General features: G+C 35.7%; 1 protein-coding gene across 2 annotated transcripts; it reads right to left on the reverse strand.

Annotated features, from left to right (window-relative positions):
- Window positions 1-731: 731 nt before the first annotated feature.
- LOC136833191 (uncharacterized) lies at window positions 732-8,995 on the reverse strand. Of its 2 annotated transcripts, none has more exons than XM_067094994.1 (2): window positions 8,780-8,995; window positions 732-3,410 (listed from the first exon to the last, which is right to left on the reverse strand). In XM_067094994.1, exon 2 carries the CDS (start codon window positions 2,998-3,000, stop codon window positions 1,144-1,146), a length of 1,857 nt encoding a protein of 618 aa, XP_066951095.1. In that variant the 5' UTR covers window positions 3,001-3,410; window positions 8,780-8,995; the 3' UTR covers window positions 732-1,143. The 2 variants fall into 2 exon arrangements, with proteins under 2 accessions (XP_066951095.1, XP_066951094.1); XM_067094993.1 differs by lacking the exon at window positions 8,780-8,995 and adding an exon at window positions 4,935-5,115.
- Between the last annotated feature and the right edge of the window lie 10,219 nt (window positions 8,996-19,214).

Here is a 19,214-nt window from a genome sequence, read left to right on the forward strand (position 1 = left end):
TATATCCAAGTTCAAATGATAATGAATGCGTAGGAATCTAGGGTCTATCTAGGTCAACCCAGTCAACGAGATTGGCCCTCGGACATGAAAAGCATAAATAATCCTCTTCAACTGGTAAATCTCGTTTTCTGTAATAAAAAAAAAAACTCTAGTCGAGTTATTTCAAGGATTGGTGAAAATTGTGAGGAGAGAGAGAGAGAGAGAGAGAGAGAGAGAAAATGACTCCAAGGTTTAGTGAAAATTGTGGCAGAGAGAGAGAGAGAGAGAGAGAGAAATGACTCCAAGGTTTAGTGGAAATTGTGGCAGAGAGAGAGAGAGAGAGAAATGACTCCAAGGTTTAGTGAAAATTGTGGGGAGAGAGAGAGAGAGAGAGAGAGAGGAAAATATATACGAGTATTAAGTTGATTATTAGACATTTGCTTCCCAAAAACTTCATGACTCACAGCTATAATTTGTCAACCTTTTCAAGAAATTCACTCACGTCGTTGAGCAAATATAAGCCGAGACTTTAAAAAAAAACTTTCGGCGTGTAGGAAAACACATCTGCTTCAGTGGAAGAAATTCCAATGCAAATTACTGGTTCAGTAAATAAAAACTATTCACATGGGACAAGCACACAGGGGTCATTGACTTGAAATTCAAGCTTCTAAAGAATGTTGGTTTCGACCTCCCACTGCAGACCACGCACTACAGCTGCAACTGATCATGATACAGAGCCAGTGATTTTTCATCGCTCTGGGGGAGACGCGAACCTGCGATATCTGAGTGGCATGCCACGACACTACCCACTATACCCCTACATCCCGCTGAGATCTGGAAAAACTATGACTCAGTGTGACAAAAGATGAACTGGTTAATATGGGATGGAGTTACGATATTCACGAACAGATTCCCTTTATACAAACATTTTCTTTGTTGAGTTTTATTTTGGGTCACGAAAAAGTATACACTGGTAATTCATTAATAACACTGATTATTTTGGACATTTTAACAAAACTGGTCTTTCTGTGAAGTCGTTACAAAATTCTCTCTCGATTCCCTGTAATAACAGGTCGTCCAGAATTTGCAAATTGCACAGAAATCAGTACACACTTGCGTTGCAATAATCAGGAATACTGACTAATTGTGACTAGGAATTACCTTTTACGAGTCGTTAAATAAATTTTTTTTTTTGAACAATTTCATAGTTTTTGAGTTCATTGTCACCTTTTTGTACTGCAGCATTGAAAGGTCCCTCACAGTGGATTCACCGAGTACCTCCTTGCCGGTACCAAACATCCCCAGGTGGATATCTTCACACACCCTGTAGTGATGCAGTACGGCAAAGAGCTTTGATGAGCTCCTGTTCGTGAGGGTCTTCGACACGAAACCGTGCACCATGTGATGTCCAACAGTCACTACAGCCTCTGGGACGACAAGCATTTTCGAGCGGGTTTTCGGAGGCCACAGTCGAGATTCTCTTCTCGTGTATTTGAAAATGGGAAAGCTTTCGTTTTTGTTAGTGGGCGAACTGGGTTCCTTAAAGTCTAAACAGAAGAATACATTTGAAAACAAAACGGCATCACCATGGTTACCCTTTCTGAAATTCAGGACATTTCTGTAGAGCTCCTCTAGACTACGGAAGGTCTTCTTTGGTACAATGAACTCATCGAGGTCCACAACTGCAACGAAAGAATGTTTACCAGAGCTTCTGTACACGCAGTCGTTCAGGGATATGAGAGATCCCATGTCCCACAACTCTTCCCATTCACTTGTGGGCAGGTTCCACGGAAAGACCTCGAATGCAAGACCCAAATCTCTATACGATTCTATGAGCTCATGTACTTGAGGGGCAATAGCCAAATCGTAAAAGTAAAAATGAGACACGTTCAAGACAGAATTGTAATAGGACACAAACTGCGCAATTCCACTAACATCATCATAAGGTCCAAATAACGCTCGGACACACACAGCTGAGCTGTTATCTTTCACAGGATGATGGGCATTCCTCACCGGATTGTGATTCAAATAAATGAGCTTATGGGGGGCATCAACTGTACTGTGAGGATGTAGTGAAACAGCATACGGTCTTGATTCTATCTCTTTGACATTTGTCCCCCTCGATTCTACTTGACGTTTCTCCGTATTGTTGGTTCCTTGAGGATAACAGAAGAAGAACGTACCACCAAATACCTTTCGTCCTTCATCGAAAACATGAGCTTTCAGAACTCCCACATGGGCCTCCCTTTCACCCCTGTACCATAATAAGCACGTGCAGTTCAGAAGTTCCTCTTTGACAGTTCCTTTCCACAAGAACTTGTTCTCTTCGTGCATGATTTCGTTCTTCAGTCTCAGGATGCCCAAGATGCGAGCCACGGGACCTTCATCCAACTGTTCCCGGTCATCCCAGAAGGCACTGTAGGTGTAGATATCATCTGTGATACGCATCCATGCCGGAGGAAATCTACGACCATGACCTTCCTTGAATGAGCCTTTGGAAGAACTGACATCTTTCATGGCAGGTGGGTTACCACGTTCCAGTCTTTGCGGCTCATCTATCGAGTTTTTATATCTGACAGGATAGTTTTCAGCTTCCAACATATCTTGATCACTGTTTTCGTCGACTTCTATCCTGCTTGCTGTTCCCTTCAGCCCTTTTCCACGAAACTCAGCGTCATCTTTAGCACTGTAACCATTCTTGAGTAAACTAGCATCAATTGTTTTCGTACTTCCGCTTACGTCACTTTCAGACCGTGGAACTAATTCACTATGACCCTGCGGCACTGTGCTAATCGAACGCGCTATCAGGATACCCTGAGCAAATATGACGTCTTCCACATTTCTGCGCCTCTGAATGTCCCGAGGAGAGGTATTAATCTTCTGGACACTTCTTTGGAGAATCTCTTGGTTTTCGCCATCCTCTTCGTGATATTCATCGTCATGAACAACAAAGGTCCAAAAAAACACGAAAAGGAAAGCCAGTCCAATGGGTTTTCTGAAATTTCGTCTCATGGAAAACATTTTGCTTTATTTTATGGACGGATATTTGCTGCATTCGTCCTGATCTGGTTTCATTACGTGTCAATTTTTATGTACCGAGTTGCAATTCATATCAGGCTAAAAGCGCAAGAGCTACAATTAGGCACTCAGGATAGAATAGAATATTTAAAAGATAACATAACACCAAACACTTATTTTCCCGAACACATCAAGCAACAGTTGAGCATCAGAACACGAGTGCTATTCCATCTTGACCTTGCGACATGGGATTAAATGTCTCCCTCTACAGTTATCGTGGTTGTTCATTTCATCATCATATAGTCTTTACTTTCCAGGAAGTCGTCTTCCACCCTAATTCGGTAAGATCTGGAACATCAGTCAGTTCAGTCGTGTGGAGTGAACGGCTGCTCTCGCTCACATACATCCTTCACCTGGAAATATAAAAGATTTTAATTATGTGATAAAACGCTGTATGAGGATGGGCTAGCAGCCTCATCCTATTAACCAATGCTCAGAAACCTGCAGCAGCCATCAAGGGTCTGCTTTCAGGGCAGTGGGTCGAAATGGGGCCCGTGGAGCAAAAACTAAAAGCATTAAATAACGATAAATATAACAAAATTATTGTAGTGTAATCTCAATAACAATATGCGAAGTATAAATAACATTAACTATATTACCCAAGTGCTGACTGTGCGGCGATTTTTTAGTTTTAGGGGAAAATATATGGAAAATATACTAACCGGCAACGTGCTTTTTATTGAAATAAAGTTGACATCAGTACAAATAACGACATAAATAGGAAGGAAGCTAATCATCGGCACGATCTTTGATGACACATGTAACTTAAATTAACTCGGCATCTTAAGAACTGTTAAATATGAAAAAATATTAACATCAAAACGATTACATACTTAAAATATTCACACTATAGAAAACAAAATTACAAAAGGTGAAACTGGGGAGGTCGGGGTCAAGTATTCGCTTCCTTTGACTAATACAGACAAAACTGCATAAGCTTATCTGAAGGCAGCACATTGATCAAAGGACTTAGGTACCTACCTGGATTCCCTTACTTATCTACCTTAATGCACAGTATATTAATTAACCTAATCTCTAATTTACGACTAAGATGGACTGGATTTCTTTTGTGCGAAGTAAGTTCACGCAGAATTAACCAAATACTGTTACTAACACTATTTAAACAACTATTTTCAGTTTAGAACATTTCATACTTTATAAACTGAGTGCATATTAGAAAGCTATCTTACACTGCTCCAGTACTAACCACAAATCTCTGTGTGCGTGACTGCGTGTAGCACTTAAAGCTCATCACAAACATATGATCATGTTAACGAATGAGACAAATAGGATTAAAATCGAACGTGGCGTGAATTGGCAAAATATTGACTAACACCTTCCTTGGAACAACCCCGTCCCGGTTTACGGATAACGGGACTTGGGACTCTCTCCCACATTGGTCTAGTCTTGTGCTCACATACGTGTTGCCCACTAATGACCGACTATTTTTCATTGCATTTTTTCAATTTTATTTTTTCTGCTGACGTTCAGTATCTTTATGTAGATTTATCTTTTTTTATTTCATTTCACTTTTGTTCAGCTGAAGCGATATCTCAAATCAAATGATAAGATAAGCTAACAAAAGGATATAAAAAGTTCGCACACTTCGTTGCAGGTTACAGCCCAACAAAAGAAAATAAGGCAGTAAATATAGTACGACTATTCAGCATCTATATAACTGTTCCTTCTCTGTTATACCCTACTATATAAATAGATATTAAAAACGAATGACAAGTATCCAGCAGGTAACTATATAAATGTGATCAAGCACTGATGCCTAAAGTAGCGACGAAGAGGTCAAAATGCCTTGACCTCACCAAAGATAACTGTTTCTAATAGAGGAAATTTTTGAGAAGTTTCCGTACACTAAAACCTACCTTATATGTCATCCTCATAATATAAATTATATAAACTGCATTTTCCAAGAGTCGCATGGCAAATGGTCCGTTTCGTCGACGCGGGAAGGCTCAACACTGGAACAATGCTCATATGCAACTGAAGTCTTCAACTCGGAACTGAAGGTACTGGTCTTTCGTTTCCTCCAGCGACGATGCCATCTGCCGAATTTTACTCTTCTATTCTGTCCCCGTAGGTACACGTGGTGGAATTCATTCCACTTAGTATCAAAACGTTTTTAATCCCAGTGACAACATCGTCACAATTTAGTTGAAATATATTCTCCTGTTTATTGTTTAAGTAATGCATTATACAAAATGTACTAATTTTTTATTGCAAAACCTGTTAGACACACGCCTAAGTTGCTGAGTCGCATTGAGATCTCTTGCAAAACAGCAGACAATAAGAGAAGAGAGGTTACCTCATTCTTGTGTTATTAAGTCGGTAAAATAATTTTCTTTTACAAGGGAATGATTTTAAAAGAACAATTAATTAATGCGCTGTCACGATTCGCACAAATATTATAAGCACACAATTGCTACTGCAAAAACTCCTGACAACAACAACAACAACAATAATAATAATAATAATAATAATAATAATAATAATAATAATAATAATAATAATGACCGTTATCATTATGAACGGTATTCCCCCAGCCTACATTGCTACAAAATTACTTTATAAGAGACGAAGCAGAAACATACCCGCCATTACTTTAATATGAAATAATTCTTAAGATGATTTTTATTTTAATCAGGGTGTTCTGAACGGAAATAACACACAAATAACAGTACACTGTACCCTACAAGGTTTTACTGATAGGTAACTTGTCGCATATCAAATTATCAACAAAATTTAGGGACGCCATCGACTCCTTTATTTGCCTGATATATATATATATATATATATATATATATATATATATGTGTATGTATGTGTATATATATATATATATATATATATATATATGTATATATATATATGTATATATATATATATATATATATATATATATATATATATATATATATATATATAATATACAGTAGATATATATATATATATATACTGTATATATGTATGTATGTTGTATGTATATGTATAAGCGTGTGTTGTGTGTGTGTGACGCCCGCATAACAAAGTAGGTCTTAAGCGTACAGACTTACATGACATTCATCGTGCACTGAACTTGCACTCAGAAGGAACAACAAAAGCACTGACTGTGGTCTTGTTATAATACTTGAAAACTAACGTAACTCACCAAGAAATTCATAAGTATCGGTCATTATTATTACTCGTAATAACAAGACAAAAATTACGGAAAAGCTATTGGCCATATATCTACAAAAATCACCGACTTCCATTGACAGAAACGATATGGATATCCGTGGTGGAGCAAAGCATCATACCCATATGCGCGCGCGCATGCGCACCCGCATATTTACAAATGCCTTTGGCGAAGAATCGTGAATAACGATAGCTTGACAATCTCAAAACTAATTTTTGCTATAATTTAGAAATTGTTTATGATTTTATAGCGCTGCTGAACGACTGTTCCTCCATCAGGCTAAGAGCGATGTACGGAACTATCGAAAAAAAAAAAAAAAATTATATCACCTCTCTCTCTCTCTCTCTCTCTCTCTCTCTCTCTCTCTCTCTCTCTCTAGGCTCTACCTACCCAGTCCCGTAAGTCGGAAATGGACCATCTTCTTTAAAGATACTCATCTAAAATCTATGGAAGTGTCTAGCTTGAGTGAAATATTTGATTACGTAAACAAAGACGGCAACAAAATCTCGCGCTCTATCTGTGTAAAAGAATCGTTATATAATTTACATTCTAATACCCCTCTATATACTTGGGATTGTTGCCCCACTGAATCTGACAACTGGGTCAAAGAATTAGGGTAAATCTCCGGAACTCTGGCATCGTCTAGCGGGACAGAGACGGTCATCGACCTCCATGAACCTTGACTATAGAAAACGAGAGAGATCTTCGTCAGAGAAAACATACTTCCGTAAGGCGCGTAAATTGAACTTCCCACCAGATTCAACTTTGCATGTGGCTATGAGTTACTTTGTTTACATTTTCGTACTTGTTGGAGGAGAGTATAATTTGTTATATGAGTTTCTTTGCAAATACAGAGTTTACAGTTTCTGTACATAGCCTAATTTCAGATATATGCTAAAAGATGAAACGAAATATGATGAGCTGTCGCCATAAACGATTAAATTCCGTCTCGCATCAATACTTACATCATTTCTTAAACGTTAATACATGACAAAAACATGTTTTACGACAAAACAATTTAATCTGAGGGTTTATCAAGAAAGCACTTTCTTTCCAATGTAATGTTTTGATTTTCCTTCCATTTAACATCGTTACCATTTGCTGCAGAGTTCTTTGACAGCTTTAACGATACAGATTTTAATAAGGTAATTAATTCATAAGCCCATTAATTATATGGACTCTGGCCTTCCACGCAGAATGCTGCTGGTTTTTATAGTTAAACAAAATCAAACGTCTATGCAAACAGTTTCTCAACATTTAAGCCTTTTCCCCTACCAGGGAGTGGTTCCCAAGAAAAGTTAATACATCGGTCAAAGCCACATTCACTTTCATAGATGAATAGTGGATGAAACACATTAGCAGATAACTTCCACAACATTAGCTACTTCTTAAACCTACACAGATGGTTCATCATCAGCCCAGTGAACCTCATACAACTGTAATTTATTGGTGTATTATGTACATATATATATATATATATATATATATATATATATATATATATATATATATATATATATATATATATATATATCTGTGTGTATACATTACAATAAAGTTGAACAGGTAGTACAGTATTGCATTTCATTCTGGTTTCCAATGAATGATTTCACTTTGTCTGGGTGGAGATAATCTTACCAAGGCCCCACTTTCAGTTGTGACACGATGATAGTAACACCTCATTTACCTGATTCAACTATGGAGTGATGAATACAGTATACAGTACTCTAAAAAGTCAAACACTGTACCTGACCATCATACCCTTGTCCATATTAGTCTACTTCAAACACTGGCCTGCCCTCACAAGTACAGCATATAGTTTACACAACACAAAATTAAAAAACAATACAGTACTGTCAACTACAAATATTTGCTCCTTCAACTACACCCATTAAGTACTTTAGAGAGCAACTATTTGTTAGGACAGTCATCATAATTACATCATTATTGGCTGAAAAAAAAAGTATACTTTAGTTTTACCAGACCACTGAGCTGATTAACAGCTCTCCTAGGGCTGGCCCGAAGGATTAGACTTATTTTACGTGGCTAAGAACCAGTTGGTTACTTAGCAATGGGACCTACAGCTTATTGTGGAATCCGAACGACATTATAGCAAGAAATGAATTTCTATCACCAGAAATAAATTCCTCTAACTCTTCATCAGCTGGCCGGGGAATTGAACTCCAGCCCATCAAGTGACAGTCTGCAGCTCTACCGACTCATCCAACAAAGAGTCTCATTATTAGCTGATTGCAGTCACCATTACCATATACAACCAATCAATACATACTGTATGGCACAGTAAAGTAGTACTGTAATTACATTTTGTGACTAAAAATAAGGCAATGAGTATCTGTTAACACTTCAAACCAATGGATTTTAACCCTTTCGGAGACTAAATCATGCTACTATCCCTCATTAACAATACAATTTAAGAATCTTTTTTTACCTCAGCATAGAGAGAATCCTAGCCCTGAAGTATATCATTCATATTTACATAATGAACTTCATGATAAAAATTCAGTTGACTCTTACCTTAATGAGAGAGGGGTTGGGCAACAAAATGCCATGTCATGTAGTAGTTCATCTATCTAGGCATTGGCCAATGTTTGCTCCTTGAGTAAGTTCCAAACACCATGCGAGCTTGACAAAGCTGACTGGATGTTGTAATGGTTCAGACTCTCAACCATTCTCTCCCATTTGGTATCCTGACTCAATCATGAAAATTTATTCATCACCTCCTCTTGGTGGCATATCTCCTGGAAGTCATGGTCGAAAACGTACAACTAAGATTTTGATAAAAATATTTAAACATCATGAACCTTGCCTATGTGACAAGTATCAATGCACTGGCATGAGCACAATGTCTTATAGCCCTTGGGTAACTAGATCAGCCAACAATATATGTTTTCTGACAATGGGAGACATCTATATGGCAGAGCATAGCACAGAGTTGAACTGTTTATGTTGTGCCATTCCACAAACATCATATGTCCTTTGCAACACTTACATATTTTGGAGGACAGACTTCCAAAAAAAAGGCCAGTATCATAAAAATTATACACTTGCCTTAAACCCCGGTGGTTGTTTTGTATGACATCCCAGGTTTTTTGCAGGATGGCACAATCTCCATGGTCAGAGCACTCACTGCTTCACTAGTACCTTCTTGTTTACGATACTTTTACTAAATCTCCAGAACCACCCATCTGAAAATTAAAATTTTAAATTTTTAAAACGTACAGTAATTTTATTACCTTGGCAAAATTTACAGCCACCATGTCCAATTCTAGCTCCTCACTAATATCCTTAAGTCATATCGTTGCACAAACCATCAATACACAGCATCATCATCCATCTAATGCTTACTATGATACAAAGCATTGGCTTTCCAATGACCATACCTTCCTTGGGAGCATGTCAACTATTTTTTTTTTAGCAGATTCATGGAATTTTTCTTTACCTTGTTTTGCATTATCATTGTCTGTCTCTTACCCCAAAGAATCACAAAGCTTGATCACAATCTACATTATATCTATCTTGTTGAGAAGATCTAAGTTGTGCGCAACTGTCAGAAACTTATGTTTGGTTCAGTGCTCACAAAGGCATATTTTTTGTAAATACAGCAATGATAACAGCGCAAATAATCAGTTTAATCTCCAGTTACCTGCTACGAGCACACAATGTGGCTGCAATACAGTGAAATGAACACAAACATGCATTCACAATATAAAGGATCAGTCAGAGAACTGAGAACACAGCTAATTCTTTTGACAATTTTAGTCACAAAAAAAAGAATGAGGCTGCTGTAATTGTACAGTGCAACTATCCTGGGTTGAAGAACAGTGTGTGTCAACATACACCAACAATTCGTCAGACTTGTATGTTAATCACCAAAGCAGATACAGTGTACTGCATATTTTTAAAGTTACCTTGTTTTGCTTGTTGTCCACTTATTGGCAAAATCCATGATAAGGGATCCACTAAATTCAAGGCCCCTGAAAAGTGCATAACTCTTCATTATGATGCAAAGATAGTCACTAGGGTCATGTTTATTAAACATACACAGTACTGTAAATATTATGAGAAAAATCTAAAAGGTAAACTAAAAGGCTAACATACTGTACGCTCAAACCCAAGACTAGTTTGCACAGTATATTTTGCAAATGCTCATTATTATGCTACCAGTCAAAAATAACAATAAAAATTAATATTAGTTAGAATCATGTGGAACTCCCTGTACAGTACCTCTACAGTGGACACAGAATAATGCACAACTAATTTTCTGTACACTATACTATACAGTCAACCACTTTGTGCATTCACTGTAAAAAAAAATGAATAATTTACAGTACTCTGCAGCAAGTACTAATGATTGTTATTGCACAGTATGGCTTCTACATTTTCTTTCTCTCTCTGGTATTCACACACTACTGGGTTGTACAAGTGTATAGATGTTATAAGTACAGTATACCTTTTTCTTTTTATGAATTTCCAAGGGTAAGTACTTTACAATTACACAAGTGAAAATGACAAAAAAAAAACACACTGAAAACATACCAGCAAATGTACACAATACAGTAGAGCATTATGTATAAACATACTGTATATATAATTCAAAATTCAGTATAATACCTATAATAAACACTGGAATTTAAAAACTGCCTGCATTGTACACTATACTCAAAAGTAATGCTACATGACTGCATAGGAGTTTGTTCAAAATTCACTAGCTGGCAACTAACACACAACATATCTATCTCTTATTTCAATGCAAAAACACATTTAGCTTACAAAATAGGACTAAAGTATGTTTCACAAGAATAAAATCCATCACATATATCAAAATTGTAATAAAATATTAAGTGTAGCCATATTTAGAAAACCATTTATGAAAAATTTTCAAAACTTTTGTTCATGCAGCACTGAAGCATCTGATAAAAAGAGTCTTTATAAAGCCTAGGTTCAAATATTAAAATGATAAGAGAAAATAAAAAATAGTTTTCATAACATTAAGTTATTGCTATAATTGCAACCATAAAATTTTAAAAAGTCCTATTTGACTACTTTGACGCTTCAGCACTGAAAAAAAAAACGTAAATACAAAAAGTATTATACTGTAACTAAAACGCATCCACCATTGTCAATGGGTGGGCATGGCTTGGGTGTGATGCACCCAAGGTTTTGTTCCTTAGCCTAATTGTGTTAGTTTTCTCTACTTACTGAAAAAACATTACCCTTAACATTCACAATTCTATACTAATAAATTGTGGCAGGAAAGCATATGAAGTCATCTACACATTCTCACACTTCAGATTACCTTATCAATTATACAGAAAATCATGCAGAAGGACTTTTATTAACATTCTTTGTTGCACAGGCCCTGACATTTATACTAATAATTATTCAAATTAATAATTTTTTGATACATCTAAAGAATGATCATATCTTATTCTTCAAAGACCCGGTAATCTCTAAAAATAAATCCTTTAGTAAACTAGACTATATTTCAGGATCCTTAGATTTTTATGTTAGACCTATGGATCATTACCACAGCATACAGACAGTTTGAACAGCATAAAACTTCAAAATTCCAAGGAAACTCTTTGTACTGTAACTTATATTTCTAATTTGAAAATTTTTTTATAACTGCTGAGCCTATTAGAACTACTATGTATGCTGTACAGGTAGTTATGATGACCCCTTCGAGTGGCAAGTTGTCTGCACTGTCACTGATAGCACTGTGAACCTTGTCACATCGTGCTTTGAGCTCAGCATTGCAAAATTAAATGTATATTTCATGCATTTCACATAAATTATGATTGATACCGATGCTTAAAAAAGGATCATATCTGTATATTCATAGGGAAAATAATGTTAGCTGTGAGTTTACAAATTTACTGACATGTGTGTCATTGGAATAAAAAAAAGTTTAACTACAGTACTTGGCAACTGCATCACATTTTACATAAGGTAATTTTAGTGTTTTGGGCATTAGTTTCATGCTAAAAGATTGTGTTTCCTGGTTTTATTTGTAAAGGTATAGAATGTACTCAATGTAACCTCTGGTAGATTTTACCATACTGTAGTGCATTAAGGCAGATAAGGTTAGCTGTGGCCATTGCCTTTGGTCTTGAAGGGTTACTCTGAAAAAATTATTGTACTTTGGAGTTTTTTTTATAAGTTATTTCCACAACTGTATGATGTTCTGCTGTTCTTAAACACTGTTAGTCTCCACAGGGGTAAACACAGGACTTATAACAAGTTTGTAGTACCTACTGTGGTGAACTAACTATAGCCTGCATTCATGAAAAACAGCTATTGCGAGGAGTCTGGGAGCCTAACCATGGCAAATATAAAAAAAGACAATTTCAGTAAACTAACAGTAATACATGGTACATTAAACTATGGAGGTACATTAAACTATGGATAAATATTCAGTATATTTCTCTCCCCCCTAGCTCTCAACTTCATACATCTTTAGTCTAGGATAGTATACTATGAAATAATTTTAACATCTGATTCTCTATGTGGCCAAATGGTTATAAAATTCTACACTTCCTCTTGGCCAGGAAGCACCTCATCAACACTGACACATGGACCAGGTGTCACAATGTCACGGGTAAGGAGTGACCCCAGTGAATTCTAAGGAAACAGAACCTTCTCTAACCTCATAGACCAAATAAACCATAGGGCATGGACACAAAAGCTAGTGCTTCCAACACAGCAAGACTCTTAAGTATGTTGTCAGAGAGAGAAACCAAGGTCATAAGTACAGTAGGTATGGTAACTGACAGGGAGAGACTGATGCTACAACAGTTATGGAGAGACTTGATGTCAATTCATTGTATCCATGCTTCACTCCACTGCCCAAGGAAATCTCTCAATCAATCAGTACACAGCATTCACCTTCTCTCATACTATATGAATTAGACCATGCAACATGCAAGCTTACCCTGCCATACTTTCAGTCTTCACTCACTACCAGTTCAAGTTAAAGTGTTTGAGAATGACAGACCTATTTATTGGTAATCCTAAACCTTCCCAACTTGAAACAGTATCAATAGTGTTATACAGTAGATGTAACAGTGGGTGTAAAGATAGCAGAGAAGTTACTGTATGGAATTTTAAAGTGAACCAAAAATTTAACTCTCTCTCTCTCTCTCTCTCTCTCTCTCTCTCTCTCTCTCTCTCTCTCTCTCTCTCTCTTCAAAAATATGATCCAAGGTCTATCATTTACAAGATGGATGTTAAGTTAGGTGCTCACTATCACATACTGTATAAGACAATACTAGTTACGGGCAACTGCAGGCATCTAACAGCGAATACACAAATTTATCAACAATTATTGTAATAATAATAATGTTGTGTGTCCCATGTATAAAGTCTATAAGAATAAAGGACAAGCCAACAGGGAACCCTGACCATGTAAATGAACAATGAAGTCTGTCGGCAACTATAGGAACAATGGTTACTTGAAAACAATGGTAAGCCTACCTGTCATCTGGACAGTGACGGCCAAAACAGAAACCACATTGAATTTCATACAATATACAAGTCATGTAACTTATCAACTATTAGGATACAGTGTATATTTTGTGCATGCTTTTTAGAATGAAAAAACTTGAGAAATCAGAAAACCATCCTAAATAACTATTTCTAGCACTCTAAGAATATGTAGACAAACAATGTATCCCAAAATTTGGGGCATCATTGTTAACCATTAAATTATATATTGGAATGCATAAAGAAAATCAAATATACTGCACAAAATAAAACCATCCTAAATTCTTCTCATCTTAAGCCCATTTTGGGTTAATTGTTTTTTAATAAGCTTCCTCCAATTCTATCTTGCGTTCTACCTTCATTTGAATGGGTCATTTCATAATTGGTTTTGACAAACCCTCTAACCCTCCCTATTACTTGGGCTTGGTAAAAATGAAGTGTAATCATTGCTAACAAAGGCAATGTGAAACCAAAAAATTATATACAGCAAGAAATTGACCAAGGAAGTTGGCAAATTTAATCAACAGAAAATATACAAGATAATGAATCAACTGGAAACTGATAAACTTCATTATTCATTTACATGGCTCAGGGTTCTCTGTTTGCTTGCTTTTTACTCCTTTGGAGAATACCTGGGTTTTAGGCCCTTTTTATAATGCTGTCAAAAATTTCCAGCTGTTGTTTCAAAACAAAAATATTAATACAGTATATGCTTTCTCAAGTGTATTTTCATGTGCTGTGAACACATTTGATATTGCTTTCCATATGAAAGTCAATATAAAATTTGTTTAAAACACATGACAATACAAACAAAACTGACATTTCAACAGGAATACATACTAGCCAAACCTATGTGAGGATAAAATTCTAACCTGGTTGGGTAGTAAAGCCTCCTGACCTGTTCGAGAAGGCAGCAAATCATGCATGAAAATATCACAAACTTTACCGCAATTTGTATTTGTCCTACGCATGCAAACCAGAGCCTTTCATGTAGGATTATTCCTCACCGTAAGCTGGAATTTATCACTGAAACTTGGTAAGAAGGCAGTTAACTAGTGGGTGAAGCCCCAACTCACCAGCAGTTATCAAGTGCTTTTCCTTCTGCACCACGGATTGCATGGGGTGGTTGAGGGATTACAATAAAAAGATCTGGTTTGCATATCTAAGGAAATAAAAAATTACTAAAAATTTGTTTTTTGCTCCTACTGTACTTGAATGAAAGCCATCACCTTTTATGTAGGAGACTTTCTCCTGTACATAAGCTTTATGAGCAGAAAACAATACAAAATGCAAGGTCTTATAAGCACAGGTAGAATACAACTCCTGGGATAACATAATTTGCTGAAGGGTCTGAATACAAAGCAATGCTTGGGTAATCACTGTGAGCAAAAGGGTCAGGGGCTAAGTCCCTGACTAAGCTTAAAGGTTAGGTTTAGATAAGACTAACTAACTTTGGAAGTTTTGTTATCTTGACAGGTGCTTACACGGTATGCTTCAGCAAAGGGAGTTCCTTGCTTTCCTTCGCCCTACTGCAATACATACACGCCCAATTTCTCTCTTGGAATCAGTCCAGGGACTACACACAGGCAACAGTGGATGTCCAACCTAACCAAGTGCAAATGTCTCCCCTAACTGAATGCCACAATTGTCACATGAAAATCTGGAAAAAAAAAAATTATAAAATATCTCTTTACCTGCATAGTCCTGCCGTGTGGAAGTCGATCAAAATATGTCACAGAAGTTAAAGGCACAATGATAATTTACCTTCTCAGGTCTTGCCAGTGGGTATGTTTACATAAATTATGCTTTCAGGTCAAGTTACTATTGAGATAAACGTTTGTTTACGTTTCTCCTAAGTGATGCCAAGAACAATATTTGTTAAGGTATTTGATGTTTTGGTGATTCTGAGTTTGGGGGTGCAGCCAAGTTTAGAATCAGTGTTGCTAGAGTTTCCAGTGAAGAAAGTTGGCTCTGAATTGTAAACACAACAGATAAGGCCCGACTTAACAAATGCTGCACGCGCTATTTCCAGTGATTTGTTCTCAGCATGAGTCGAATCGATTTATGTGATTAGAAAAGATATCTCGTGACTAGCTTAAACAGTAGCATTCAGCGACTTATTGGTAAAGTATTTGCTAATGCTGAAAATGAACGCCACACGTAAATAAAAGGTAAGCAGTAATTTTAAGACTGTTTCAAGTACGACACTGCATTATTTACCATTACTCAAGTGGGAATTCTTTTTAAAATAGACGAGACTAATGTTTTTATGCATTGTGTATAGTTTTAAGCACCCACTTAACCATTATAATGGCTGAAGCTAAATTACCTGGACAGAAAAGCTTGTTTTTTGAACTGCTGTGGCCTTTCTGTCATCCAGAGACCTTAAATACAGTCCCCTATTTTTCGAAGTTTTGTGATTTCAAATAACTTCCATTTTACCCCAGAAATGCTGTTGTACGAAGGCAACCTATATGAGAATTCATTTTGTCAATTTTAGTCTTGATGCCATAATGTATTTATATGAAATTTAACTTAGATTCCTTTGAGCGCTTGTCCTCGTTTATTGTGTTTGTGTTCAGTACCTAACTACGCTATCTGAGAAAAATACATTAGGTAAATTCCACTAAATTTATTCTGAATGGGTGTGATTCCATTAGTAAGTTACACCTGAGTTTTGATGATTATCTTAACAATGACCTGGCACCTACAAAAATTATTATTATTATTATTATTATTATTATTATTATTATTATTATTATTATTATTATTATTATTATTATTATTACCGAGTGGAATGAGTCTAGATTACTTAAATTAATACCTTGACCAAATTCTGACTACAAAAATGCTTATATTATATTTTATTTAAGAAAATAGTGGTCCCAATTCTGGGAAAAAAAATTTGTCGGTTTTTTGTCAGTTTAATAACAAATGACAACTAGTAGAGCAAAATAACACGGCCTGATATAGGCTGCACATTATTGATTATGTCAGGACAATCCTGAAGACAGTGTACTGGTGTTCACTGTAGTTATACTAAGATCTCCCCTTCTATGAGGTCTTGGAAAATGATGTGTCAACGTTCTTGATACCCCTGAGACATTTGTTGGAACCTAGTGAAACTGATACAGTTTGCCAAATTTCATTCATATGTCTTTACTCGTATAATTCTCTTTGTCAAATTATTTAGTTTTTAATTTCATTTATTTTTCCGATTGCTTTGTATCTGATGGCGTGATTAAAAGCAGAGTACGTAAATCCAGTTTTCAAGAATATAGAAAATAATTAGTTTTTAGGACCGGGCAGACTTTTACTGTAAAATCAAAGTTATCTTATCTTAAATCATGGAATGAAGAAATATCTTACTAGAAAATCAGAGAGCCTTTTAAAATTGCTCCAAGGAAACAGCAATGTGTTCAGTGATCAATGCTTTGAAATAAACAGCTATTAATACTACGAACCATAGTGTGGGATTTGGTACAAAAGTACATAAGCTATGGTGCTAAACATAATATGGAAATGCTTTTAAAGAATATGGGCTGGAATAGTTTAAAAGTTGACTGACTATTAGAAACGTTGAAAAGTAAATCGACATTTGTAAATCTGCATTGAGAGTGCTGTATTTGCCTTCAATTACCTACATTATATAGTAATGACATCAAAGTATTTTAGATTATGAAATGAAAACATTATTTTTTTTTTTTTTTTTAGAAAATACAGTTGTACCTGGTTATAAACAACACTGCAGATGTTGTGTCCAAAAGGAAGAATATGGTGAAGGATGGAAAGAGTCCGGTTGGATGAGGATAGAATGACAAGCGTATTAATAGTTAAAAAATAAAACTTAAAATCGACACAGAAGTAACTATGAATGATACAGAGGTAAAGATTGCTAAATCAATGGGTAACCTGTTTGTACTAATTGGTAAACATTTTAATATGAAAAAGTTAAATGCCAAGTACCAAACATAGCGAAAATAGGTCTTTATGGATGATGGTTTACTTAACAAGACACTGAAGAAATTACAGATTTTTTTAACAATATGGCAGCCAAACTAATGATAATGTCTCCAAGTGATAGCTACATCCATCGTAACTGAGCATCATTGATTACCATTGAAGTCAAGAATTGGTATTGAATACATATTTTAATGTACATCGTAAGAAGGAGCAGGAAGCCAAAATAACTAAAAAGCAATATACCACAGAAAGCAACTAAGTGTAGTAGTAGTATAAGTTAATACAGATTAATCGAGCTAAGATCTAACAAATATATTTGAAAACGGACTTTTTCATAGGATGAATTTCATTTATTCTTGTTTAAAATACTGTTTCCATATTTGAATAAGTTTTTCATTTGTTCCCCTTCTGAACAGGACTGAATCTAATACATTTATATAATGAAGGAAGCTTTTCCTTATCCCGTTTACCAGCCTTTTTCTCTATGAAAGAAAGTGGCATCTTTCTTTCCGATTTCATGGGTACTTTTTTAACTGCTATACCAGTGAATTGGACACAGATTTTATCTCTCTCATCCCGGCATATAATACCGACCAGGTGAACATTATCCAGGTTGACTCTTTATTGATCAGTAATCATCGTATCTATTATTTTGTATATTCTTTTAATTCTGCCAAGATCCAAAATTTTCTCCTTACGTGATTTTTCTAGCTTTCGAAATCAGAAATCAGTAGCTTGTGAGGAAAAAAAACTCAATTAATAAAAAGTTATTCCACAATAAAATGCAGAGGACAGCAAAAAAAAAAAAAAAAAAAAACAATGTCAGCAAGAATACTCGGAAATTATGGTAATTGTAATAATACCGAATTACTAAGGTGTAAAATGAAAAGTTTGTAAAAGTATTTTCAAGGGAAAACTCTCTCTCTCTCTCTCTCTCTCTCTCTCTCTCTCTCTCTCTCTCTCTCTCTCTCTCTCTCTCTCTCTCTCTCTCTCTCTCTCTTACGCACACACACGCGCACATATTGTAATTGTTGGTTCTTAAATTAGACTCCATATACAGTAGTTTATACCTTTAGTCAAGGAAGGTCTTTTATTTTCGAATGGGGTTTATTGTTTGTTTTTACTTTTTTAATTTTGGCTAATCGAACTATTTAATTTTTTCAAGAGGGATTTATAAAAAATAATACTGATAAGGACGCCGATATGCTGGTTTTTCAATCCTTTGCTCTATAAAAAAAAACTCGATATGTAACATACAATACAATGACTATTATTGCCTCAACTTATCATAACTACCAAGATGAAAATAGTCACTGTGAACATGGATTAGAATTTTATCCTGAAGGGGAAAATGGAGGTTGAGATGTACTGAAATTTCCTATTTTACACTTCCATTACAGGGTTTATTTTTGTTACCTAACCGACCATATGCAGTGTTGCAAATTACAGCTATTTTGGCATATTATTACCTGAAGTATGGTATTTATTGGACAAATTCGCTATT

Source organism: Macrobrachium rosenbergii, chromosome 51 (genome assembly GCF_040412425.1).
Source record: "Macrobrachium rosenbergii isolate ZJJX-2024 chromosome 51, ASM4041242v1, whole genome shotgun sequence".
Classification (NCBI taxonomy): Eukaryota; Metazoa; Arthropoda; class Malacostraca; order Decapoda; family Palaemonidae; genus Macrobrachium; species Macrobrachium rosenbergii.

Excerpts from the sequence above, each read along its gene's own strand:
- LOC136833191 (XM_067094994.1), bottom strand. The coding sequence starts at position 3,000 with ATGTTTTCCATGAGACGAAATTTCAGAAAACCCATTGGACTGGCTTTC.